This window comes from Caloenas nicobarica, chromosome 3 (genome assembly GCF_036013445.1).
Source record: "Caloenas nicobarica isolate bCalNic1 chromosome 3, bCalNic1.hap1, whole genome shotgun sequence".
NCBI classification, from domain to species: Eukaryota; Metazoa; Chordata; class Aves; order Columbiformes; family Columbidae; genus Caloenas; species Caloenas nicobarica.
Window position 1 is genome coordinate 524661 of NC_088247.1, and position 25311 is coordinate 549971.

The 25311-nt window shown below is 57.7% G+C and overlaps 2 protein-coding genes across 2 annotated transcripts in view; both read right to left on the minus strand.

The window, feature by feature from the left end:
• Positions 1-205: 205 nt before the first annotated feature.
• On the minus strand, positions 206-8328 carry GAREM2 (GRB2 associated regulator of MAPK1 subtype 2). The gene is made up of 6 exons (XM_065632346.1): positions 8217-8328; positions 5995-6135; positions 4210-4340; positions 2540-3637; positions 1789-1952; positions 206-1073 (listed from the first exon to the last, which is right to left on the minus strand). The coding sequence occupies exons 1-6, from the start codon at positions 8326-8328 to the stop codon at positions 206-208; spliced, it is 2514 nt and encodes an 837-aa protein (XP_065488418.1).
• A 2272-nt stretch (positions 8329-10600) lies between these two features.
• RAB10 (RAB10, member RAS oncogene family) overlaps positions 10601-25311 on the minus strand; it is a 44158-nt gene continuing 29447 nt past the window's right edge. Inside the window, exons 3-6 of the mRNA XM_065632565.1 lie at positions 18624-18762; positions 15428-15517; positions 15002-15103; positions 10601-13312 (exon numbers count right to left, since the gene is read on the minus strand). Coding sequence (XP_065488637.1) covers positions 13229-13312; positions 15002-15103; positions 15428-15517; positions 18624-18762 — 415 coding nt within the window. The 3' untranslated portion in view covers positions 10601-13228. The remainder of the gene's footprint in view (positions 13313-15001; positions 15104-15427; positions 15518-18623; positions 18763-25311) is intronic.

Consider the following 25311-nt stretch of genomic DNA (forward strand, 5'->3'; position numbering starts at 1 on the left):
AATTACCGTCCAGTGTTAAAATGGGAAGGGGGGGTGGGCTGGGCAATAGGGCTGAGCTGCTGGGGGAGGAAAACCCACGGAAAACCCGCAGAAAACCCGCATCGGGCACCACCAGAGTGGGGCAGGGGCTGGGAGCGGGGAGAGCCAGAGCCCTGGTGCAGCTGGCCGGGGGACCCTCAGCGGCTGGGGGGTCCCCAGGATTCGGCTAGATCTTGGGGCGCCAGCCCTTGATAAACTGCATGATCTTCTTCACCTGGAGCTTGGTGAGGTGGAAGTCATCGGCCAGGATCTCCTCGCTGAGCTGCACAAAGATGCTGCCGTCGATGCGCTCGCGGGCGAAGAAGCTGACGACGTCCTCGGAGAGGCCGATGAAACGCAGGCACTTGGACACCTCCTCCAGCGACAGGGCCGAGAGGTCGGCGGGGGGCAGCCAGGGCGAGCCGTCCCCGCTGGGCCGGGGCGCTGGCGGGGCCCCCCCGTCACCCCGCGCGGCCGGGGGCACCTCGATGACGCCCTGCGCCAGGTAGACGTGGGTGACGCCGCCCTCGGCCCCGCGCAGGACGGCGCTGGAGAGCGGGGCGGCCCCGCGGATGACGATGCCGTCCCCCTCGAAACCCTTGGGCGGGCGAGGCGGGGGCGCCGGCTCCTCCATGGGGGCGAAGGGCTCCGGGGAGGAGGAGGAGGCGGGGGGGGCGCTGGGGGCCGAAGGTGGTTTGGGCCACTCGGGGCTCTCCGGCCACTCGGCTGGGCTGGCGAAGGGGTTGAGCGCCCCGAAGGGTGCGAAGCGTTTTTGGGAGTGCGGGGGCTTGAGGCGGGGGCAGCTGCGGTGGGGCTTCAGGGGGGGCTCGGCCCCTGGCAGTGGGGTCGAGCAGCCGCTGCCCCCCCCAGCACCCGCCTCCACGTACGCCCAGGGGTCTGACCAGGAGGCGGCGGTGGGCTGGGGGGCGGGCGGCAGCGCGGCGGGGGGCAGCGGGCGCCCGGGGGCCTCCCCGGCTTTGCAGTCGCCCCAGGTGCAGGGGTAGCAGTACAGGGAGTAGGTGTCAGGTGAGGGGGAACCGCTGCGGGGAACCGACCTGCGGGAGGAAGGGGAGCATCACCATGAACCACAGAATCCCTTGGGTTGGGAAAGAGCTTAAAGATCATTGAGTCCAACCATAACCCACCCTGGCACTGCCCCATGTCCTGAGAACCTCATGTCCGTCTGTCCAGCCCCTCCAGGGATGGTGACTCCAGCACTGCCCTGGGCAGCCTGTTCCAATGCCCCACAGCCCTTTGGGGAAGAAATTGTTCCCCAGATCCAACCTCAACCTCCCCTGGCGCAACTCGAGGCCGTTTCCTCTGCTCCTGGCGCTTGTTCCTGGGGAGCAGAGCCCGACCCCCCTGGCTCCAAGCTCCTTTCAGGCAGGTCAGAGATCAGAAGGTCTCCCCTCAGCTCCTGTTCTCCAGCTGAACCCCCAGCTCCCTCAGCCGCTCCCATCACCCTTGTGCTCCAGCCCCTCACCAGCTCCGTTCCCTTCTCTCAACTCGCTCCAGCACCTCAAGGCCTTTCTTGGCGTGAGGGGCCCAGAACTGCCCCAGGGTTGGAGGTTTGGCCTCCCCATTCCCAGCACAGGACGGTCACTGCCCTGGGGCTGCTGGCCACACCGGTGCTGGTCCCAGCCAGGATGCCGGGGCCTCTTGGCCCCTGGGCACACACTGGCTCGTGTTCAGCCATCATCCTGTCCCCAGCCCCACTCTGCAGGGACATCCCACCCCCCGCCAGCACCCGGTGTCCCCATGGCCACTCACCCGTCCTGGAGCCCCGAGGAGTAGTAGGAGAGGCTGGGGCTGGGCGAGGGCGCGGGTGCCAGCGTGGGGCAGTGCAGCGGGGCTGGGGGGCTGCAGGGCGCTGGGGGGCGGCTGCCCCGGGGCGGCACGGGGGGTGCGTTCAGCAGCCGGCACTCCTCCTTCACCTGGAAGGGGGGAAGCGCTGTCAGACCCCGGTGATGATAGGGGTCTGCCCCCACCAGAAGATGATGGGGGGGATCGGGGGCAGCGAGCACTGGCCAAACCATGAAGCTCTGGGTACCAACAGGAGCCCCAGGGTACTGGGGACCCCATGGTGCAGGGAGTCAAAAGATGTGGGGACCCCTTGGTGAAGGGGAGGCTGAAATTTTAGGTACTCCACGGTGCAGGGGAGCCCAGAGGATTCGGATACTCCATGGTGCCACCAAGCCCAAGAGATTCAAGTACCCCATGGTGCAGAGAGCCCTGGGAATGCCATGGTACAAGGGTGTCCTGAGCACTGGCGTTACAGAACAGAGCTGGGGAGGGACCACAGAGCCCCTCAGCACTGGGGGGAGTGTGGGGCTGGCTGTGCCGTGCCATGCGGCCCCAGCACGGCCCCGAGCTGTGCATGCCCTGCCCACGGCGTGGGGCTGCCGGGGGGGCTGTGCAGGGTCACCCCCTGGCTACTCTGGTGCATCAGCCCTGGCCAGGGCAGCTGGTGGCACCTCTGGGTGTCACTCCTTATCCCCGGGGACAGGACCGCGGCTCTTACCGCCTCCGATTTGGGTGGCACAGGGGGTGGGGTGTCCCCGCGGGGCTGGTCCCCGGGGCGCTGCGAGGAGCCCAGCGGGGTGACGGCCCCCAGGGACACGAGGTCCTGCCGGGGGCCCGGCTCGCAGCAGCGCTCGGGGCCGGGGTTGCTCCAGAGCTCCTCGTACGGGATCTCCAGCAGCTCCTGAGTCCTGAACTCGGGCTCGGCCCAGTCGGGCGTCATGTATTCCCGGTCGGGGTCGGGGAAGTCGGGCAGCGGTGGGCGCAGGGTTCCCCCCGCGATGCCCCGCGGTCCCTGGCAGCGCGCGGGGGGCTCGCGGGGGCCGGCGGTGCCGCAGGGGCAGAGGGACAGGCGCTGCAGGGGCCGGCTGAGCTCCTCGCGGGCGCAGACGGGCAGGCACAGCCGCAGGCGCCGCGGGCTGGCGCATTCCTCCGAAAAGTCGGGCTTGGCCTCCCGCACGGCCCGCGAGTACTCGTCGGGGTTGAAGCGGTCGTGGCAATACGCGGCGCTGTCCCGCAGCAGCTTCTCCAGCTGCGGGTCCCCGGCGAGGAGCCCCTCGGGCAGCTGGAAGCGCGGCATGTCGGTCAGCAGCAGGAAGTGGAAGGGGACCAGCTCGTCCCGGCGGAGGATGCAGCACAAAACCACCGTCTTGGAGATGATGCTGACCAGCTTGTAGCGGTGGCCCTCGCGGATGGCGTGCAGGTCGTAGGGGTTGCGCGCGGGGCGGCTGGGCACGGCCACGTTGACGGGCAGCCGCACCTTCTCGATGATGCTGCGGATGGTGTGCTCGCCCTCCTGCAGGCGCAGCTCCAGCGGGCTGCGGGTGCTGAAGCGGCCCTTGCACTGGAAGGGGAGGCTGAGGCTCTCGTTGGTGCGGTGGTTCATGCAGATCAGACACGGCATCTTCCCCTTCACCTGCCTGGCCGCGGCCGCCGGCGCCGCCTTGCCCAGCTTGCGCAGGAGCGTGTTGAAGCGCGACTTCTCCTTCACCGTCTTGGCGCAGAGGATCTCCGCCTGGCCCATCAGCGTCAGCTCGTCCCCCGCGTGCAGCGTGAAGTTGTACACCTCGCTGTCCTCGCTGAACTCCCCCGACACCACCTGCACCGGGGCGGCTCCATCACGGGAGCCGCTGCCCTGGTGCTGTCCCCTGGTGTCCCACCACTATCCTGACGTGTGTCACCGCCAACCCTTGATGCCCCATTGCCATGCCTCGATGTCCCACCAGCCCCCCTAATTCCTACCATCATACCCTGATGTCCCACCTCCACCCCGATTCCCACCACTGACACCCAATGTCCCACCTCCACCCCCTGATTCCCACCATCGTACTCTGCTGTCCCTTCACTATCTGCATTGTCCTACCACCTATCCCTGACATCCCACCACCATACGCTGATGTTCCACCAGTACGCCCAATGTCCCACCACCTACCCCTGATGTCCCACCACCATCCCTTGCTGGCCTACTGTCCTCTCCTGATGTCCCACCACTGACCCTGGATGTCCCACCACCACCCCCCGATGTTCACCATCAGACCCTGCTGTCCCATCACTCTCTGCAATGTCCCGCCACCTACCCCGATGTCCCACCACCAACTCCTGCTGTCTCCCCACCAGTCCCTGACGCCCACCTGCTGTCCCACCACTGTGCCCTGCCGTCCCCGTACCGACCTTCACGCTGAAGGTGATGGCCTCCATGACGAAGATGCGGTCCGGGAAGATGCTGGCCACCTCCTCCACGCTGTTGAAGTACTGCACGGGCTCGCGGATGTCCCGGTCCTGGTCCAGCAGCTTGAACTTCCCTGCGTGGAGCAGCCAGAGCCGCGGTGGTGAGAGGAGCCCATCTCCAGGGCCTGGGCACAGGGACCTGCTGTGACCCACCTTGGGGACACCATCGCCCTTGGGGGGGCAGCTGCCCCCAACACTGGCCGGGGGTCCCCATCGCATTTTGGGGGCATCTCTGTGGGCTTCACTAGGAGTGTCCAAGTGCTGCAAGGGGACACTGGAGCATCCCACATACCCCTCCCCCACACAGGCAATGTCGGGGGGCTTTTGGGTGGGACAAATCTTGAAGCTCTGGGTGTCTCGGCAATGCCACCCCAGCACCCCCAGGGCTGCAGGGACCACCCCAAAGAGGCCCCAGAAACACCCCATGGATGGAGGACCCGCCTGGAGCGTGGCCAGAGGAGCAGCCGAGCTTGCAGGGAGCCCCATTGCTCCCCAAAACCTGTCCCCGACCCCCAAGGGCCCCGTGACCCCCTCCGCCCCACTCCTGGGGCAGGACGGTCACCAGGAGGGGAGGGGGTTTGCAGGGGGGTGGCGGCCGAGGCGAGGGCCAGAGCCGGGGGATGCAGCCGGCAGCCAAACCGCCGCCACGCCAGCGCCACGGGCATTGCTCGGCAGGGACGGACCTGAGGGGAATATTAATCCCTGCCCGCCTGCGGCTCCGGCGGGGCCGCGGCACCAGGGACACGGACACGGGCTGAGCCTGCAGCCGCGGTGCCCGGGCCGGGGACAGCCCCACAGGCTGGGCCCCCAACACCGGTTAACACACCGCCTGGCCCCCCGCCCCTGGGACGGGCAATTACCCCCTCCCCCGCTCCATTTCCCATTATTTATTTATTAGCAGGACTCATTACCGCCATGGCGAGCACTTAGAGGGGTCATTAAGGCTCTTGCTACAGCGGCTGCCGGCATCTCAGCAGCTTCGTCTGCAGCACCAGCCCCGGCCCGACCCCATCCCTATCCCACCCCTGTCCCCATCCCTATCCCATCCCTGCCCCAGCCCTATCCCATCCTTATCCCAGCCCTGTCCTAGCCCCGTCCCATCCCTGTCCCAGCCCTGTCCCATCCCTATCTCACCCCTGTCCCCATCCCTATCTCATCCCTGCCCCAGCCCTATCCCATCCTTATCCCAGCCCTGTCCTAGCCCCGTCCCATCCCTGTCCCAGCCCTGTCCCATCCCTATCCCATCCCTGTCCCCATCCCTGTCCCCATCCCTGTCCCCATCCCTGTCCCCATCTCTGTCCCCATCCCTGTCCCCGCCCTGTCCCGGCCCTTCCCCCAGCCCTATCCAATTCCTGTCCCAGCCCTGTTCCCAGCCCTACCCCAACTCATCCTCATTCTCATTCCCATCCCTTCCCCGTCACTCTCCCTGTCCCCATCCCTTCCCCATCCCATCCTCCTCTGTCTCTCATCCCAACCCCTACCCCATCCTGGTCCTCATTCCCATCCCACCTGTGTCCCTGTCCCCATCCCATCCTCATCCCCATCCCCACCCCATCCCTGTCCCCCCCAGTACCCCTGCAGGGTGGGAGGGGCAGAGAGCAGCCCCCTGACCCATCTTCGCCTCCAGACTGGGCCATACTGGAGCACCCCCAGTTTAGCCACCGGAGCAGGGGGTCCCAGCCCTGATGCCCCAGGGGACACGGACACTCTTGTCCTCGCCCCCCCCACCTGGGTACTGGAGCGGGATGTCGATTTTGGGGCCGATGACGTAGTGTCCCTCCTCCAGGCTGTGGGCTGTCACTGTCGTCCACTGCCGGCAGGAGTGGACCAGCAGCACGTCCTGGGCACTCACGCCCTCCACACGCTCGCCTGCCGGGGGACAGGGCTGTCACCACCCCAGGACACCCCCGCGCGCCGGGGCAGCCGGGGCGGCCGGCCGGGAGCTGGACAGCGGGACAGCGGGACAGCGGGACAGCGGGACAGCAGGCGGGATGAGCAGGTGCCCGCTGCCAAGAGCCGCTAGTTGCCCAGGAAACAATTTCTTTGTCCCCCCTGAAAAGCTGCAGCCGCCGCAAACAACAAGTTTATTGAGACCGGGCCGGCACAGGGGCCCCCACCGCCGCTGCACCCGGCAACCCCGGCACGGCCCCCAGCACCCACCCTGCTCCGGGGGGACGGATCCTGCTCCAGAGCGGGGACACGCTTATCTGGAGGGGGGATCCCTGCTCTGGAGGGGGTCCCTGCTCTGCAGGCGGGACACCGCCTGCATGGCCACTCCGGGGTGACCCTGTGCTGGCGCCTGTGCCCCCAGCCCCCTGCTGCCCACCCCGCCTGTGCGCAGGGGTCACCAGCGGGTACCCCCCATCCTGGCTGTGCCCCGGGGAGGGGGGGCACAGGACGTGGTGTCTCCGAGCTCCTGCCAACCTGGTGCCACCAACCCCAGCGTGTCACCAGGAGGTGCCACCCCCACAGCACCCCCGCACCACGGGCCCAGGCAGCGCACGGGGCCCTGGGCAGGAGCCCCAGGGATCTGGGGACAGGCAGCCCTGCCCCCCCTGCCCCCAGCAGCCCCGGCCTCCCCGGGACAAAGACCAACAGCAGCAGCCCTGGAGCTGGGACAGCAGCTCGGCCCTGACTCCCCAGGCCCCCCAGCCTTCCTCCCTCCTCCTCATCCCTTCCACGGCCTCTCTCTTCCCTCCCTCCTCCCCATCGCTGCAGCCTCCCTCCCTTCTTCTGGTCCCTCTAGTCTTCCTCCTTCCTCCTCCTCAGGCCTCTAGCCTTCATCCATGCTCCTCTTCATCCCTCCAGCCTTCCTCTCTCCTTTCTCCTCACCCACCTGGCCTTCCTCCTGCACGTCTCTCCAGCCTCCCTCCCTCCTCCTCCTCACCCCCCAGTCTTCCCCTCTCCCTCCTCCTTGTCCCTCCAGCCTTCCTCCTTCCTCTTCCCCATCCCTCCTCCTCCTCCTCACTTCTGAAGCCCTCCTCGCTCCTTGCCATCACTCCACCATCCACCCCTCCCTCCTCCCTCCAGCCTTCCTCCCTCCTCTCCATCACTCCAGCCTTCCTCCCTCCTCCCCATCACTCCAGCCTTCCTCCCTCCCTGCTCCCCCCCACTCCAGCCTTCCTCCCTGCTCCCCCTCACTCCAGCCTTCCTCCCTCCCTCCTCCTCATCACTCCAGCCTTCCTCCCTCCTCTCCATCACTCCAGCCTTCCTCCCTCCCTCCTCCTCATCACTCCAGCCTTCCTCCCTCCTCTCCATCACTCCAGCCTTCCTCCCTCCCTCCTCCTCATCACTCCAGCCTTCCTCCCTCCTCCCCATCACTCCAGCCTTCCTCCCTCCCTGCTCCCCCCCACTCCAGCCTCCCTCCCTGCTCCCCCTCACTGCAGCCTTCCTCCCTCCTCTCCATCACTCCAGCCTTCCTCCCTCCTCCCCATCACTCCAGCCTTCCTCCCTCCCTCCTCCTCATCACTCCAGCCTTCCTCCCTCCTCCCCATCACTCCAGCCTTCCTCCCTCCCTCCTCTCCATCACTCCAGCCTTCCTCTCTCCTCTCCATCACTCCAGCCTTCCTCCCTCCCTCCTCCCCATCACTCCAGCCTCCCTCCCTCCTCTCCATCACTCCAGCCTTCCTCCCTCCCTGCTCCCCCCCACTCCAGCCTTCCTCCCTGCTCCCCCTCACTCCAGCCTTCCTCCCTCCCTCCTCCCCATCACTCCAGCCTTCCTCCCTCCTCTCCATCACTCCAGCCTTCCTCCCTCCTCCCCATCACTCCAGCCTTCCTCCCTCCCTGCTCCCCATCACTCCAGCCTTCCTCCCTCCTCCCCATCACTCCAGCCTCCCTCCCTGCTCCCCCCCACTCCAGCCTCCCTCCCTGCTCCCCCTCACTGCAGCCTTCCTCTCCCGCTCGGTGCTCCCCCGCCCCGCCCGGCCTGTGCCCCGCTCCGCCCGGCTCACCCTGCCCCAGGCAGACGAGGGTGGGCAGGCGGCACTGGCTGACGATGGTGTCGAGGGGCAGCGCCGCGGGGCTCCAGCGGAGCCGGGCCAGCCCCGCCGCCAGCTTCTCCATCGCATCGCGGCTCAGGCCGGCCCGGGGCCGCGGGGGGGGGCGGCCGCGCCGGCCTCCATCGCCACCGGCGGGCCGGGGCAGCGGCGGGGCCGGGGGGCGGCGGGGAGCGGGGGAGCCGGGAGCCGCCCCCGCCCGCCCCCGGCCCCTCCTGCCCGCCCGCCCCGACAGGCGGGACCCCCCCGCGCCGGGGGCGGGGGGAGGCGGCGGGCGGGGACCCCCCTGGCCGGGCACCCGCTGGCGGGGACCCCCCGGGGACGAGGGAGCCCCGGGAAGGGGATGCTGCCCACGGCGGTGGGGGCGGCTGCGCCCGCGCCGTCCGGAGGAGCCGCCGCTCGGCGGGGGGTACCGGGGGCTCAGCCCCAACCGCCCGGGGGTACCGGGGGTGCCGGGGGCTCAGCCCCAACCGCCCGGGGGTACCGGGGGTGCCGGGGGTGCCGGGGGCTCAGCCCCAACCGCCCGGGGGTACCGGGGGTGCCGGGGGTACCGGGGGCTCAGCCCCAACCGCCCGGAGGTACTGGGGGTACCGGGGGTGCCGGGGGCTCAGCCCCAACCGCCCGGGGGTACCGGGGGTGCCGGGGGTGCCGGGGGCTCAGCCCCAACCGCCCGGAGGTACCGGGGGTACCGGGGGTACCGGGGGCTCAGCCCCAACCACCCAGAGCCGCCCAGGGGTTCCGGGGGCTCAGCTCCCTTTGGCCGTGGAGGGAAGGGGCCGAGGGGTGACCCTGAGCTCCGTCCCCCCATTCCGGTGCAGCGGGGACTGTGCAGGGCAGGCGGTGCTGGGACCTCACCGGGGGTTCCCAAGGGCTGGAAGGGCTGAAACACGCGGGGGTCTCTGGGGCTTGGGGGCGAAACGAAGTGTCCTCTGGTCAAGGACAGGCAGATCCCGTCCTGCACCCCAGTCCCTGGCGGGGACCCCTGACAGAGCTGAGGCACCAATGGCCCCAGCACAGGGAGCAGCGACCCCGACCCCTCCTCCAGGGCCTGACTCTGTGCAGGGGGGGCCAGGCTGGGTTAACGCTGGGGGCGACCCAGAGTTGCCATTGGAGCAGCAGTGGGATCCCCCAGGGCAAAGCCCGAATGTGTTGGGACACACAAAAAATCTTGCCAGATTAAGCAGGGACAGGGAAGGAGCAGGGACCAGGATGGAGCAGGGATGGGGTCAGAACGGGGACAGGGATGCAGCAGGGATGGGGAAGGAGCAGGGATGGGGCCAGAAGAGGGATAGGGATGGAGCGGGGATGGGGTCGGAGCAGGGATGGGGTCAGAACAGAGATGGGGAAGGAGCGGGGATGACACAGAAGCAGGAGGAGAACAAGACTCAGGACACTCTGATGGGCACGACCCCGGGCAGTGGGACACTGAGAGCTGCTGGACAATGTCTGTGCGGAAGGTCCCCATCAGGTCTCCCCTCCATGAAACCCCTTGTCCAAACCCACCACACCAGTGACTGGCGGCTGCGCACAGGCCCCGGCTCCTCACGGCCGAGAGGTGACCAGCCAGGGACAGACCCTTTCCTCCCCACCCCAAAACGCTGTCGAGTCCCTGGGGATGGGGAGGGTTCGGGGTGGCTGAGCTGCTCCCCACGGCCCCGTCCCCCTGTGATAGGGACCTGGGGCTGCAGCCGTGACACTCGCAGCCGCAGCGGCAGCTTGATTACCAACAGCAGCACAAAACCCCTCTGTGGGCTCCATGGCAGCGGGAGGGAGCAGCAGAGCACGCCATGGGGACAGGGACAGGCCCCTCGCTGAGCTTTGGCGGGGGGTGACATCCCCAACCCAAGTGCCCAAAGGCTGCAGGAGCCCCCGGAGCCCCCGCTCCCCGCGGGCTGGAGGGGCTGGTGTGAATGGACCCTCCTCGGTGCGGAAGCCGGCACCCCCCCAGCTCCCACCTGCACCAGGACGGGCAGGAACAGTCGCTTCCCAAAACGCATTTGCAAAGCTCCTCTGGAGAGCCAGGGTTCCCGGGGGCTGCGCTCACACCCGCGGGGGCTGCGCGGTGGGACCGGGTGGATGCGGCACCGTCCTGCCTGGGGAAATCACAGCCAGTGCTTTTCTACAGAAAAAAGTACCAGCTCTGCCCAGCCGAACACCTGCTCCGCAGCAGAGGCCGGCCTGCGTGCTCCCGGTTTTATCCCCCCGGGGGTCCAGGAGCAGCTCAGCCCAGACGCAAAGCTGGGCTTTGGCCCAAAGCCGGGTCCTGTCCCGCACGCAGGGCCACGCTGGATCTCCCCGCGGCGCAGGGGATGTCACGGGGCCCAGGAAGGAACCAGTGCAAGTTTATAAAAGCTTTTATTTGCTCTTGGTATGACCAAGAATGGGACAGTGATCTTTTATACAATTTGATACAGTAAGTGGTACAAAAGAATGTGTTTTAAATAAAAAGCCAGAGTGGAGTAGCAAAAATATTAAAAGATTAATAAAAAAATTGTAGGCATGGGAATTAATCCTAGACCTTCAGGTGATGCTGTTTTTCCACCGTCGGAGTCCGAGAGCACGAAGCGCCGCGTTCCCCGCCCGGCAGCGCCCGAGCGCCCCACGGAGCGGTGAGCACCCTTGGAGGACACATTCAACCTCGGGATTTACGTTATCGTGACCAATTTAATCAAGTTAAATTTTTTTTGGCGTGACAAAAAGGTAGCGCTGGGCCTTCCTCAGGGCTAAAGCCGGGCCTGGGGAAAGCTGCCGTCACGTCCTTTCCTAGGCTGGCCTTAGGCTCCGTTCCAGGCGGGGCTGGGGAGGGGCGTCCTCCACGGCGAGGGTTCACAACAGTTAGGTTGCCAGCTAGCAGAGAGTTTAGATATCGGCAGAAATAAAGTTACTGCTAATTCCTCCAACACTATTACTATTTTCTTTTAGCATCTGCATCATCTCTGGTTGCTCACTCCTCCTCGGCTGGGCCTTGCACTCCACAACACAAAACAAAGCCAAGCCCGGCAGCTAAAATTCGTGTTTTTAATATGAACAGAAGTAGACCATCTAGAAATATTTCAGTTTATTAAGGAGAATACGAAGCGGAGGTGGGAGCGAGTGGTACCAGCGAGCGGCCTGTTCTCTACCTGTTGGTTTCAATGAACACAGCGTCTACCAAGGACCCCAGGGACCCACAGCGGCAGCCAAGCCCCTGGCAGCAAATAAAAAGCTCACGTTTAAAACAAGGATTATACAAATAGCCCCCTTGCTGTTTCTCCATTTTTCCCTTTTTGATAACGTTAAAAGTGCAGATTTAACCACAAGGTAGCCGGTCTGTATTTCCAAGGCTGAGCGGCCGGCGCGGCACGGGCACGAACGGCCTGACGGCCCCAGGGCCACTCGCCTGCGCAGGGTTAGCACGCGGGGACAAGAACGCCAAACGCAGGGGACAAGGGAGACACCTCGTCAGGTTACTACACACGAAGCTGCTCAGAACTAGAAGTTCGACGTTAAAACACCATCATTTCATTAAAATTAAATCAGCGTTATTTACTACTTTAGTTATTTACCGGAGACAGTCCCGAACCCAGGCTCTCAAGGAGACGGCGAGGCCGGGGCAGGCAGGAGCGTCTGGTTCCGCGTGTTTCTGTCCCGGGAGGAGCAGCGGCTCCCTGCAGCGCCCAGCGCAGCTGTGAGCGGGGCTGAGCGGCCCCCTGGCCGTTCTGACCCGGCCCTGCGCACGGAGAGCCCCGAGTACCAACCCCTCGGCTCTAGCGCTGGAGAACGGGAAGTTTTCAGGGAAATTCAGCTGCCAACTGCCTTTGTGTTTTTTGTCCTTTCTCTGTTTTTAAGCCCTAGTTTCGCTCAGCCTTGGCCAGGCCACTGAACTCGCCGCAGCGGCTGACGGGGAGAGAGAACCGAAAAGTCCATGTGAACTGCTGTCAGTTTGGGAATCACATGTTATACTCATACACATAAAGTAGACAACCACATCACCCTCCATAGAAAACTAGTGCATGCAAAGAACTCTTCCATATCATAAACCCCACGGCTATGCAGGAGGAGAGGAGATATACTAGTGACTGACATTGCTAGAGGGAAATTAGTAGGTATCTTCCACATTTTTACCTTGAAAGCTAAAATCAGTGCTTTGTATTAAATTTTTGGCAAACATACCGCGTTGCCATCCTTTTAATTAACACATCACACCATGAAGAAATGCAAATAAAAGCAGCATGCAGGCAAAAGGAAAGAGCTGCGAGTGAGAAAAGAAATGGCAGCAGAAACAGTTCTGAATGGCTAGATCACCAAAAAGGAGACACAGCAGATTAAATGTAATTTTTTTTTTTTTGCACCACCCTTTGTCCTCGATGCATTACACCAACAATTACGGAAAGCAATCACAAAAAGAGTTCAGTATTTTAAAATGGTCAAGTATGGATGGTATGTCTCCTGCACATGCTTCCACCAGAAGAAAAATAAAAGTGAAACCAAAAGTTCCTTTCCACATAAGGCACAGGACAAAATAAACCCCATTCACAGACTCAAGGCGAAAATGAGTGTTTTCCTGGCTCTTTTGCTGATGCATCTAGAGAATATGGTGACTCAAGCACATGATCCATGACAGAAAATTCCACTGTTGTACAAAATAAATTGTTAATTCTAACTTTTATTCTTATACAATTTGCAGAATAGAGTTGAATATGATTGCTATGTTTTAATGTCAGGAGGAATGGGACTATAATACAACCAAACCGTAGTGGTAAGTTGAGCAGGTACATTAAAAAATGAAGTCGCAGAGATGATTTTCCTATACATGTTGTTGAGAAAATTATAGTACGCAAGCTGTCCTAAACGGAAGAACAGAGGGAGACAGGAGCTTGTTAAGATGAGGAACAAAACATCGGCTTAAGGTTAAAAACGGGCAGAGTGGTTTGTTTTGCAGCGAGAAAAAAGGGGCGGTGGATGGCGATTGGTGACCCAGGAGACGCTCAGCAGCACTTGCTCTTCCAGCCCGTCACCCCACCGCCACTGCTGATATCTACATTTTCACTGTTGGGCTCTTTTACAGGGGTCTGCAACGACACAACACAAGGAGTTAGACACATTCTGAAATCAAGCATCCAGAGCTGAAGAGATAGCGGCTTACAAAAAGGTTGACGGCACTAATAATATTGTGAATACACTATGGACAAAGGGCCGCACAGAAATGCTGGGAACCCTCCTTCCCTCGCCAGGACAAGGATGCAAAATCAATTTAAGGGTGGGGCTTGTTTTGTTTTGTTTTAAATAAACAACAACTGGAAAGCTGAAAAAGAAAACCCAAACCTTTTGAACTCGGACCATCCCCAAGTAAACTAAAACTATTTCTAGATTCCGCTCTTAGAACTGACACTGGGATGTTGGTGGGGGAAGGAAATCACAGCGTGCAACTAACACAAGCTGAAGTTCAGTTATGTGAACTGACGACCTTACAAAACCACAGAGCAACTCATGGAGAAAGAAGGGTTGTTCAAAAGCATCTGCCTGCCAGTTAAGCAGGACACAGCTTCCGAGGCGGGGGACGAAACGGGCTCGTCTGCACCACGGGATGGAAACTCGGTCAGCCCAAAGCACAAACCCAAGGCAGCGGTTTTGATCGGACACTAACATTTACTTTCAGCTGTTTAGAAACAAACCTAAACATTCACCCGAACCCCGCACTTTCCTCTCCATGCTCCTGTTCTTACTCTCTTTGGCACAGCCTTACAAAAGCAAATCCCCTCATCCTTCAAACGCAGAGGCCCAAAATAAAACCTGAAAGGTCCGAAGGGTCAGTACGACGTGCCAGCCGGACCCTGTTTCCCAAAGGCCAGGGATTTTCACCCAGTTTCTCACAGAAAGCTTGTCAAAAACTGACTAAGAGACAACTCAGAACTACAGCAGCAAAGCAGACATCTCTGAGCAGACGTGCATTTAAAAGGGTTGCGAAAAGATTCAGCATCGCCCTTGCACTGAATTTCTAGGCAGGTAACTCGGGCAACATTTTCAAGAGCATGTGTGGAGGGGAGCAGCAGAGGCCGGCGATGACAGCAAAGCTCATCACGGGGCAGTCCCGACCGCTCGGCTGAGCACGGAGAAGCCACGCGGGTCACTCGCTCCGGAGCAGAGCACACGTGGCTCTGGGCACACGGATTTGGGCACAGGCTGCAGCAGAGCAGGATCCTCTGCGTGTCTCAGGAGGAGCAGCAGCCGCCGGGGTGAACCGGGGCTCCGCGCTCTGCTCCCAGCTGCAATACAACCTTGGGATAAAACCTCCAACGGGACGCCGAGCCCGAGAGGGCTAATCCTTGGAAACGAGGTGGGGAGTGAGAGACCTCGTCCCCCTGTCCTGCCCACCACAGCTACACCCTTCCCCGCGCAGACCGCGTGGTGAATCGCTGGAGGCGGCGCAGGGAAAGGACGGCTCCCTCACACGCCGAGTGAAACGTGCCAACTCCAAGCACACGTGTGGCGCAACCGGGAGTTTAAGGGCTGAACAACTGGGAGTTCCTGCTCCTGTGCTCTCTGGTGTGTACTGCTCTCTCCGGACAGCACTACAGCAACGGAACACCAAACGAGCTGGAGGAACTCCGAAGCTGTAGACGTACAACACTGCTCCTTCAGGGACCATTTGTCTTGGCACGGCAAACGCAAGAGCTGCGACAATTCAGGCGAACATCAAAAGCAACAGGAGCTGAAATTTCTGGCTATTTTTTTTCCAAATGAAACCCAGATGCACCTACCTTTCGAAGAATGTCTTCTGCTAATGTGAGGAATGCCTTCTCAATGTTTATATTTGCTTTTGCACTAGTTTCGAAGAACCTAATACCATGCTCCCTAGCAATCTAAACCAAAAAAGAAAGAGGTGGTTAGCATCGCCATGGCTTTATTCAATGGGTGCTGCTGCAACTTGGGGATTAGCAGCTTTTATACATGCAATATTCTTTTGGCCGTAGCAGGCATCAGAACTACAAGCTAGGCAGAGTGCCAAAAAAGAAGATTCAGAACTTACTGATTCAGAAACAGCAATTAAAGTGTATTAAATCACAAGTCAACGCCTGAACGTAAGACAACAGATATCATACAAGGCTGTCAGGTGATAAGTAACTGAAGGGATGCCTGAAAAATGTTAGTTTACTTTGATAAGCAAGTTTTTGTCCACCACTTACCTGCTCGCCTTTTGCTTTAGGGACAACTCTTTTATCTTCCATGTCACACTTGTTTCCTAACAGCATCCTCTCCACATCTTCATTGGCGTGCTGAAACGAGACAAGACGCAGGTTTACGCGTCCCCACAACACGCAGTGAATATCTACTTCACTGCTGCATTTCCAGACCGTTTGAAGTCCAGACTAACGTTTACAGCTCTAGGTGTCCCGCACTCTCCTGAGCCGTAGCAAAGGCTGCTAGAAATCCTTCTTCAGACAGTGTCTTTAGGCCAAATTGCTCACATACCCTGGAAGTGGAACAAGACACCAGCTATGGTTTTGACGCAGCTCCATCGCCAACCCAGCGCCAGTTGTGTTTCCCCTTCCTTTTTATTTCTGTATTTTAAGTGTGAAGTCTTCCTTTCTGAAAAAAGACTAAGTGCTGTTCTGCAGCCCTGATTCTCCCAGTTAATGACATTGGCCTGTCAAATCTTTGCTAGTTTACATTCAGTGGCGTGAGGAAAGAATCAAGCTCCCTGCCCGGACTCAGAGGCGTCAGGTTTTATGTGTGCCAGACAAGCACATTTACAGATACGATGCTACAAAACATGACAGGACCAGACCCACCCCATGGCCACAGCTGCCAACAGTCCAGCCTCATGCACCGGAGGGGCTCCTGCTGATGCCACCGCTTTTCTGGTGTTTAAAGGGTCCTTTGCACGGTTTTATTGTAGACAGGTAAGTGTCCTTAAAAACTGTTGCAATGCTTTCAACCACCGCAAAGCCAAATAACCAAGAAGTTAGTAAAAAGCTCCATTCGCTGTAATTTTTTCAGAGGAGTTACCGAGTTAACTAGTAAAGGGAAGTGAGGGCTCTCTAGCATCATGCTGCTCCTGTGCTGTCGCAATCAGAGCAGGACTGCATGCAAAAAGCAGGACCGCATACAGGGGAACCACCTTTGCAAGGCAAAAGAGAGTGTCAGTGCTTTCTCAGGGAAGGCTGGATGAGCAAAGATCCCTCGGCTGCTCGGTTATTGAAGTGCTGCCAATATCCATCGTGGTGAGGAAAGAACATGCCAAGGACAACCACCAGATGAGCAGGAAATTCCAGCAGCCGCAGCACAAAGCATCACTTAAGTGGATAACTGAAGTACTTTGAAACCTGCCATGAGAAGCTTCTTGGAGAGTCTAATCTGAATTTACTTTCACTTCAACAGCCTTAATACTACTTTACAGTAGAATTACTAATAGAACTACAGAGGGAAGAGATCCACGCTCCCCATACTCCCGCTTACATTAATAACTCATTTCACATTCCTCCGGAGAATCACCCCCAGTTCTTCCCTTCAGGTCACAGGGAGGAAGGGCAGCCAGACAGCATGGGTAGATTAAGACACCGTGTAGAATAAGACTCTGAAAATATTAATTTTTCATGCACACACACAGAACTGCTTCCACAGCACCAGACTTATTTCAAACATAGCCAGACCCGACACACTGAACCGTGCACTTGAGCAACTCCGCTAACTCCTACCAGCCCAGAGCAAAAGTGCCGGGCACAGGCGCCTCTGCAGAATGGGCGACCAGGAAATAATGGGGGGACCTTGAAATAATGAAGTATTTAGTAAGGATGAAGGTGTCACATCTCTAGGTTCCCTGGCTATTTCTAAATCAAGGTATCAAGTATCCCGTAGAAGAGCCTCCTTGCACAGGACAGCAATTCAGAACAGCAGCTTGCTTAGTGAAAGTTCTCCTTGAGAGAACATCCTCAGCAATATTAACTCCCTGTAGGTACTTCATTCACGGTGTTTGCAGTGATCCTGTACATGACGGAGTAACAGCCACCACACGTTTTAGCGAGAAGCCTCAACACTGTACCTGGACCCTCAGAGGGTGGCTTCACCCATCCTTCCTGTGAACACTCTCTGTTATCGAGCTTCTTCCAGAATGAAAACCAGCTTCCTAAGGTGCCAAACACCCCTGAGAAAACCACAGTAACCGTGCACCTGAAATCAGCTGCACAGGCTTGTGTGACACAGATTTAAGAACACGAAGTCATCAAACACAGCTGCTTCTCACACACGATGGTACAAATGACGTCGGTTACTCAGCTTCCTGGGTGCTACGGAATTTTTAAACAAAGCCACTGCAGAACTGAAAGCCCTTGGGTTCAAGTTTACACTGGACTCATCGCTGAGGCTCTTCCTGTGCTGCCTGGCTCCCCCGCCCCTCTTTTGTACCCCCAGTGTCTGCCTTCCCATGAACAGCACAGTTTCCCATTTCTCACACTTGGAAATTTAAGTCCTGATATCACCGTCTTCCTCTGTGAGAACCTTTCACCAGCCTCAATGCCTCATCCAGCAATGCCTCCCAGCACCCAGCTGTGGATGCTCAGTTCTACAGGGCCGTCTTCGTGCTCTCTAGGAAAATAACGAAGCTGGAAAATCCCAACATTGATTCCATTTGGGAACAGCATAAGCAAGCAAGAACTAACAGCTGTGCTGCTCTCTAATGTCTCAGAACTCCCGGAGAATGAACTCTTGAGGGTCCAGGCACTGAATGTTTCCACATCGGTTTCTTCTGCTTCACTTGACACTGTCCCAGCCTCGTTTGGTGTTCTCCTCTAACGAGGACAAGGCCGGCTGTGCAGCTGAGAGCGGCCTGCCAACCCTCAACAGCAGCAGTCGGCCGAACCACCTCTAACAGCCACGACAAACCTGCAAAGGTTTCCGGACACCGACTCTGAGGCAGGGGAGGTGATCATATTGAAGTGTCTTTGAGGATTTACAGAGCTGTTATAAACCAGGCTGGTACTCGGGGTGAGCTGTTCTACACTACTCTGCAGCTTACGCCTCAGCGCTGCTCCTCCGCACACCACCCTGCGGCAGCAGCTCCCAGTTACTACCAGGTGTATTCCTCACCTCTAAGCATCCTCCAGCACAGAACCAAGGTTTGTTCGTGCATGAATCTGACAGTTTAGGACACCGCTAGCTCCTGCGTAGGGCTGCAAGCCTTCATGCCATTGTTGAAGGGAGAGCTGAGGGAGGGGACGCAGGACACAGGCAGAGCAGCCCCCAAACCCCCGTGTTGTAACTCACACCTTCTGCCAGGGTAGGAACAGAAGCTGCAATCCTGGAGCTGAGCTCTGTGGGACTCACCACACGCTCTGTGGGTCACAGCAAACAGCTCGGTGCCGGGATCTTACAAACACTACTCACCTCGTCTATGTTTCTGAGCCACTTGCTGATGTTCTCGAAGCTCTTGGCGTTGGTGATGTCATATACTAGCATGATCCCCATGGCACCTCTGTAGTAGGAGGTGGTGATGGTGTGAAACCGCTCCTGCCCTGCTGTGTCCCTGCACAAAACAGACAGAACGGATCAGAGGCAGGCGCTACGGAAACCACACGGCGTGTGTCGGAGCAACGTGCACGGCCTGGGGCTCTGCCGCACCGAGGGACAGGTGATGCTCTCCAGGAGCGGTGGAACACGCTCCAACGCGCACCTGCAGCAGCTGTAAGGAGGGTTCACTGCCCCCAGGTGCAGCTGGACGCCCAGAGAACAAAAAGGACAAGCTTCAGTAAGCCAGGCTCAAGAGGGTGCAGAAACTTAGGGCTTCAAGTTTCTCTCCTGGGTTTTAAAGAGAATTGCTTTGTTAAAAACCCGTTTCAGAGTCAGAAGCCACTGGAGCGCTCAGCTGGGCTCACACGACCGCGGTGGCAGCAGGGGCAGGACCCGTGGACACCAAAGTGGTTCGCTGCCGCAGCTCCTCTGCTGTCTTACCACAATAAATAAACCCTGCGTCAAGTCACAGGAGAAACCTGTTAATCTTTAACTTTGTATTTTTATTGACAACTTGAAACTTGCACCCAAAAGGAGAAATTAGCATTGCCAAGTCTCGTATCTCAGGGAAGTGTCACAAAGCCTTCCGAGCCCTGGTGGAAAGCATGGGAAGCGGAGCAAGAACCGCTCCAGCACACTGGGACAGGCTGGGAGCCCCAGGAACAGCGTTGCCCAGACACTCCTGTCACCGACCAGTCCAGCCCAAATGAATGTAAAAATAAGCCATCTCAAAACTCCGTCTACAATTTTTAAGTTACGTACCATGCTCACTGACCAGCACAAACCCAGCTGGCTCAGCGCTCGGGTTTCTGTACAAGTTCCCAAAATGCTGCCGGTTGCTCAGCAGCGTCACCGTCACCATCAGCCGAGCCGGGAACCGCCACCCGCCGCGCCCAGCAACACCCTCCCACTGCGGCCCCTGCTCAGCATCCACCATCACTCAGACTTAGAACCCAGAAGAATTTTGTTTTCACATCAGTTTTTACAAAGCTTTAACGTGATCTTACAAATTTGTATTATTGAAATTTTAGATCGAAGCATAGGAAAGTAAATCTAGAAGATGTACTGTAACTGTAGCATTAAAATGTAGATTTCTATAAGCAATATGCTAAAAAATGATCATGCAAGATTAATGAACGTGTATATTTTCAATTTAATTTTAAGGTCTTTGATGGAAGGCAGGATAAACAAGCTTGCATGCCTTTGAGAATTAAGAGTTAGCTACATGTTCTGGTGTCTTTCAGGGGACAACAGCCTAACAGATGACATGTTCACAGCTGGCTTTCAGTGACACTATTCACATGAGGTAGAATCAAAGGTGTCTCCAAATCTGAACTGGTCTAACTGGAGATAAACCGTTCCCCACGGGCCTGCAGCAGGACACAGCGTCCCCCCGGCCCCAGAGCCCGCTTCCCCGCTCACAACCCAGTCACCTCAGAGAAGGCCGCGGGCTGCACTGGAAGCCGCTCCGCTCCGTCGCTGCTGTCCCGCGGTCACAGCCAGCGCTGTGGCGGACACGGCCCCCCCGGCACCGAGTGCTGCCACAACCCGGCTCCACGCCGCCCGGCCCCTGCAGCCCAACCAGCAAACGCCGCCTGGAGCTGCCAAATCATTTATTTAAGCACACGTCAGGTTTCCGGCCAAGAATCAGCTGGCAAACGGGGAGTACATTAAAAACCCCAAAATCTGAAGATGCCACAGAGGAAGATTTCCTGAGATGCCAGGGAAGCGAGTCCGTTCCCCAGCTCTGCAAACCCCACACGGTCCCTCAAAGGCGCCTGATGTTCTGCTGCAGATGCCCGACGATCGCTGGCCTGGATCCCCCTCTCTTGTTCCCTTTCTGCTCCATCTGGAAGGTTCTCCCGACAGCACACTTGGGTTTTCCTTACTGCAAATTAAGGCTGTCAATCCTCGTCTTGCCTTTCATCAGTAGCAAGAGGAGTTCATTTCCCTTCCTCCTACAATTATTTTTCACATGCTCAAACACAGCTCCTGCAGCTCTCCTGGGTTTCCTCAAGCCCCCTCAAGCTCTTCAGGCCCCACGCACTGGCCGCAGGTCTGAGACCCACAGCCTCACCTCTGGGCCCCCACCGACCTGCCCGTGGGGCTGAGACCCACAGCCTCACCTCTGGGCCCCCACCGACCTGCCCGTGGGGCTGAGACCCACAGCCTCACCTCTGGGCCCCCGCCGACCTGCCCGTGGGGCTGAGACCCACAGCCTCACCTCTGGGCCCCCACCGACCTGCCCGTGGGGCTGAGACCCACAGCCTCACCTCTGGGCCCCCACCGACCTGGGCCCCCACAGCCTCACTCCGGTCTTCAAAAAGGGCAAGAAGGAGGACCCGGGCAACTATAGACCGGTCAGCCTCACCTCCATCCCTGGGAAAGTGATGGAACACCTTATCCTTGGTGCCATCTTAAGACATATCAAGGATAAGAGGGTCATCAGGGGCAGTCAACATGGCTTCACCAAGGGGAAGTCGTGTTTGACCAACCTCATAGCCTTTTATGAAGACGTAACAAGGTGGATTGACGATGGCAGAGCAGTGGATGTGGTCTACCTTGACTTCAGCAAAGCATTTGACACCGTCTCCCACAGCATCCTCACGGCAAAACTGAGGAAGTGTGGACTGGATGATCGGGTAGTGAGGTGGACTGCAAACTGGCTGAAGGAGAGAAGCCAGAGAGTTGTGATCAATGGGGCGGAGTCTGGTTGGAGGCCTGTATCTAGTGGAGTGCCTCAAGGGTCAGTTCTGGGACCAGTATTGTTCAATATATTCATCAACGACTTGGATGAGGGAATTGAGTGTACTATCAGCAAGTTTGCTGATGACACCAAGCTGGGAGGAGTGGCTGACACTGGGAGGCTGTGCTGCCATCCAGCGAGATCTGGACAGGCTAGAGAGTTGGGCGGGGAAAAATTTAATGAAATATAACAAGGGGAAATGTAGAGTCTTGCATCTGGGCAGGAACAACCCCAGGTTCCAGTACAGGTTGGGGAATGACCTATTAGAGAGCAGTGTAGGGGAAAGGGACCTGGGGGTCCTGGTGGGCAGCAGGATGACCATGAGCCAGCACTGGGCCCTTGTGGCCAAGAAGGCCAATGGCATCCTGGGGTGTATTAGAACGGGGGTGGTTAGTAGGTCCAGAGAGGTTCTCCTTCCCCTCTACTCTGCCCTGGTGAGACCTCATCTGGAATATTGTGTCCAGTTCTGGGCCCCTCAGTTCAAGAAGGACAGGGAACTGCTGGAGAGAGTCCAGCGCAGGGCCACAAAGATGATGAAGGGAGTGGAGCATCTCCCTTATGAGGAAAGGCTGAGGGAGCTGGGGCTCTGAGCTGGAGAAGAGGAGACTGAGGGGTGACCTCATCAATGTTTATAAATATATAAAGGGTGGGTGTCACGAGGATGGGGCCAGGCTCTTCTCGGTGACAACCAACAGTAAGACAAGGGGTAATGGGTTCAAGCTGGAACACAGGAGGTTCCACTTAAATTTGAGAAGAAACTTCTTCTCAGTGAGGGTGACAGAACACTGGAACAGGCTGCCCAGGGGGGTTGTGGATTCTCCTTCTCTGGAGACATTCAAAACCCGCCTGGACGCCTTCCTGTGTAACCTCACCTAAGTTTTCCTGCTCTGGCAGGGGGATTGGACTAGATGATCTTTTGAGGTCCCTTCCAATCCCTAACATTCTGTGATTCTGTGATTCTGTGATTCTGGGCCCCCGCCGACCTGCCCGTGGGGCTGAGACCCACAGCCTCACCTCTGGGCCCCCACCGACCTGCCTGTGGGGCTGAGACCCACAGCCTCACCTCTGGGCCCCCGCCGACCTGCCCGTGGGGCTGAGACCCACAGCCTCACCTCTGGGCCCCCGCCGACCTGCCCGTGTCTCAGCCCAACCAGGACACCAGGCCAGCTCAGGTCTTACCAGCCTCAGCCAGGAACATTTTCTAGAAGACCTGGGCACGCCTGTGTACACATCCCACTCCCTTTCCTCATGATTAAGCAGATTTTTCTGACATTCAAGTAACTGATTACACACACTGAACTTGATAACTGTGCATTTGTCTCTACTGAATTTCACAGGGCTTTGTTCAATGACACTCTTACAACTGGTTAAAAGCAATCTGAATTATAATCCAGTCCTCTATACAATTTATACTTCACAACTTCATCTTTTCCTGCTTATCTTAAATACCATAACCATACTCTATTCCCTTGTCCCAACCACTCCAGAAAACAGCATCTACCATGAAACTCAGGACAGACTCCTGTAAAACATCTCAACAGAATTCTTACCCACACATTTATTTTCTCTCGCCATGAGTTTTGACAACATCTTCACCTCACTCACCTGCCCCTAACTTGCTCCTGTGGAGCAGGACAGCGTCCGGCAGCCTTACCGAACCACCACGACACAGCCTCTGTGACTCCCCGTCTCCTGCCGACGCCAGGAGCTGTCACTGGGAGAGCTCAGATGGACTTTACGGCGCTGGGAACACTCAGTTGTTACTCACTGCTCGCCCTATGCTCCTACAGCTAGCTTGCTCAGTTAACTCTGGTGTTTCTTCTGGCAGCCGAAGCGAAGCTCATGGATGGAAAGCAAGCTGGGGAGGGAAAAAGCAAAGAGCCTGGAGTGCTTCCCTATTTTTTTTTTTTTTTAATAATTGCTATATTTGCCCTTTCCCCTTCTTAATGGATTCTCCATTCATTATTCAGAGATAACTCTTAATGGATGTGAGATTAGAGAACTGACCGAAGCAAACAGAGGAAATGAGTGATAGGTTTTAAACTACCGAGGACCGACAGACCCGCCCTGAGCAAACGGCACGAGACACCAGGACACGGGGACACCGAGACATCGGGAAACTGAGACACCGGGAAACCAAGACACTGGGACACCGGGAAACCGAGACACCGGAACACGGGGACACCGAGACATCGGGAAACTGAGACACCGGGAAACCAAGACACCGGGACACCGGGAAACTGAGACACCGGGACACCGGCCGTGGGTCCACCCGCTATGGGTGCGCAATAAATGCTCGATGGGGGCAAAGCCATGTATGGGAAACAGCCCGCTCTCCATGCTAAAATAGATGCAGACGAGGACTACTAAGGCAGCCGAGGAAACGCAGCCCTGCGGCACAGGGAAACAGAGAGAATTTGGTGTCTTCAGCTGCAAAACCAAGACAAAGAAGGTTGTCCTGTGGGACTAGGGAAAGGAGAAGCACAACGAAAGTGAAAAATCTATTCAAATGATTCTCATGCCAACATTAAAGCTATATCACATTAGCAGTTTAACCGACAAAGGAATTTCTGGGACAGCTTTCTGGTTGACCTAGCAGAGACTAAAGAAACCTTAAAATGTACTATGATTTGTTTATGAATGATTTACATGGATGCAACAAGAAGAGACTATATCTGATGATCTGTGAAGACCCTTCCAGTCCACATTGCTCAAAATGAAGGTCTTCAATATATTAAACTAAACAATTTAAGCAAGCAAAATAATCCTAAACATCTTATTACTGTCCCACTGCTGCTTCTTATAATCTATTTTAAAGTACGCAGCAGAATACTGCATTGAAGAAACCGGACTGCTGACACCATGACTGGCAAATTTCAGCTTTACTGAAAAAACATTGACGGAAAAAAATCTATAACGAGTGAAGTATCTTATTTTTTATAGGAAGTCAGACTGATGTACCAGAAGAGTCTCTGCACATGGTGAATGGTCTGAAACGGTCTCAGCAGCAAGAGCGAACTTTTCGATGATCCTGGAGTAATTGCAATAACCCCCGCGCCGGCCGGTCCCTGGTGTGCGGCTCTGGCCGCTCACGCCGCGCTCACCGAACGCACGTAGCAGGGAACTGCTGCACATCCAGCTGATCCAGCCCCTGCGCTGCTGCACTTCGCTTTCACCCAGACAGGGGTTCCGGGCCGGATGATTATTTTTGCAATGAGCTCCCTGCTGAATATAAATTCCGTGGACACTTTTCTAGCCATGAAAAAGTGTTCCCAGCAAAGATGCACTGACAGAAAACTTATTTTACGGTCTCCTACACAGCTAAGAGTTGCTTACTAAAAAAATAAGGCTGTTTCTAAAATTTTGAATCAGTCAACAAGACCACAGGGAAATACGCTGACATACAAGTTCTATGCAAAGACAGGAAGATCAGAGCAGCACTCAAGTAGGGGAAAAAAAGAAAAAAATAGGTATCTTCAATTTTTCAAGTGTTTTTGTGCAGACGCTCCCGGGGCAGCAGTTCTGCAAACCAGCCGGTCCCAGGCGCACAAGCGCTTCACTAATGTGTACCTGCTGCGCTTCACCTCCGCCCATCGGGTTCCTTCTTCTGGCCCGACAACACACGGCTGGCAGAGCAAACTGTGTGAAAACTGGGAACAGAAAACCCACCACTGAGGAGCTAACAACCGGTAGTGCCCGTGAGCCCCTACGAAACACACTCTTTGTACAGCTCTACTCATGTATTTTGCTTACTCCTTAAGATCAGTTTAAGACTGGATTAGACCACTTGACGTGTATACACCATGGGGCGGTTGAAGG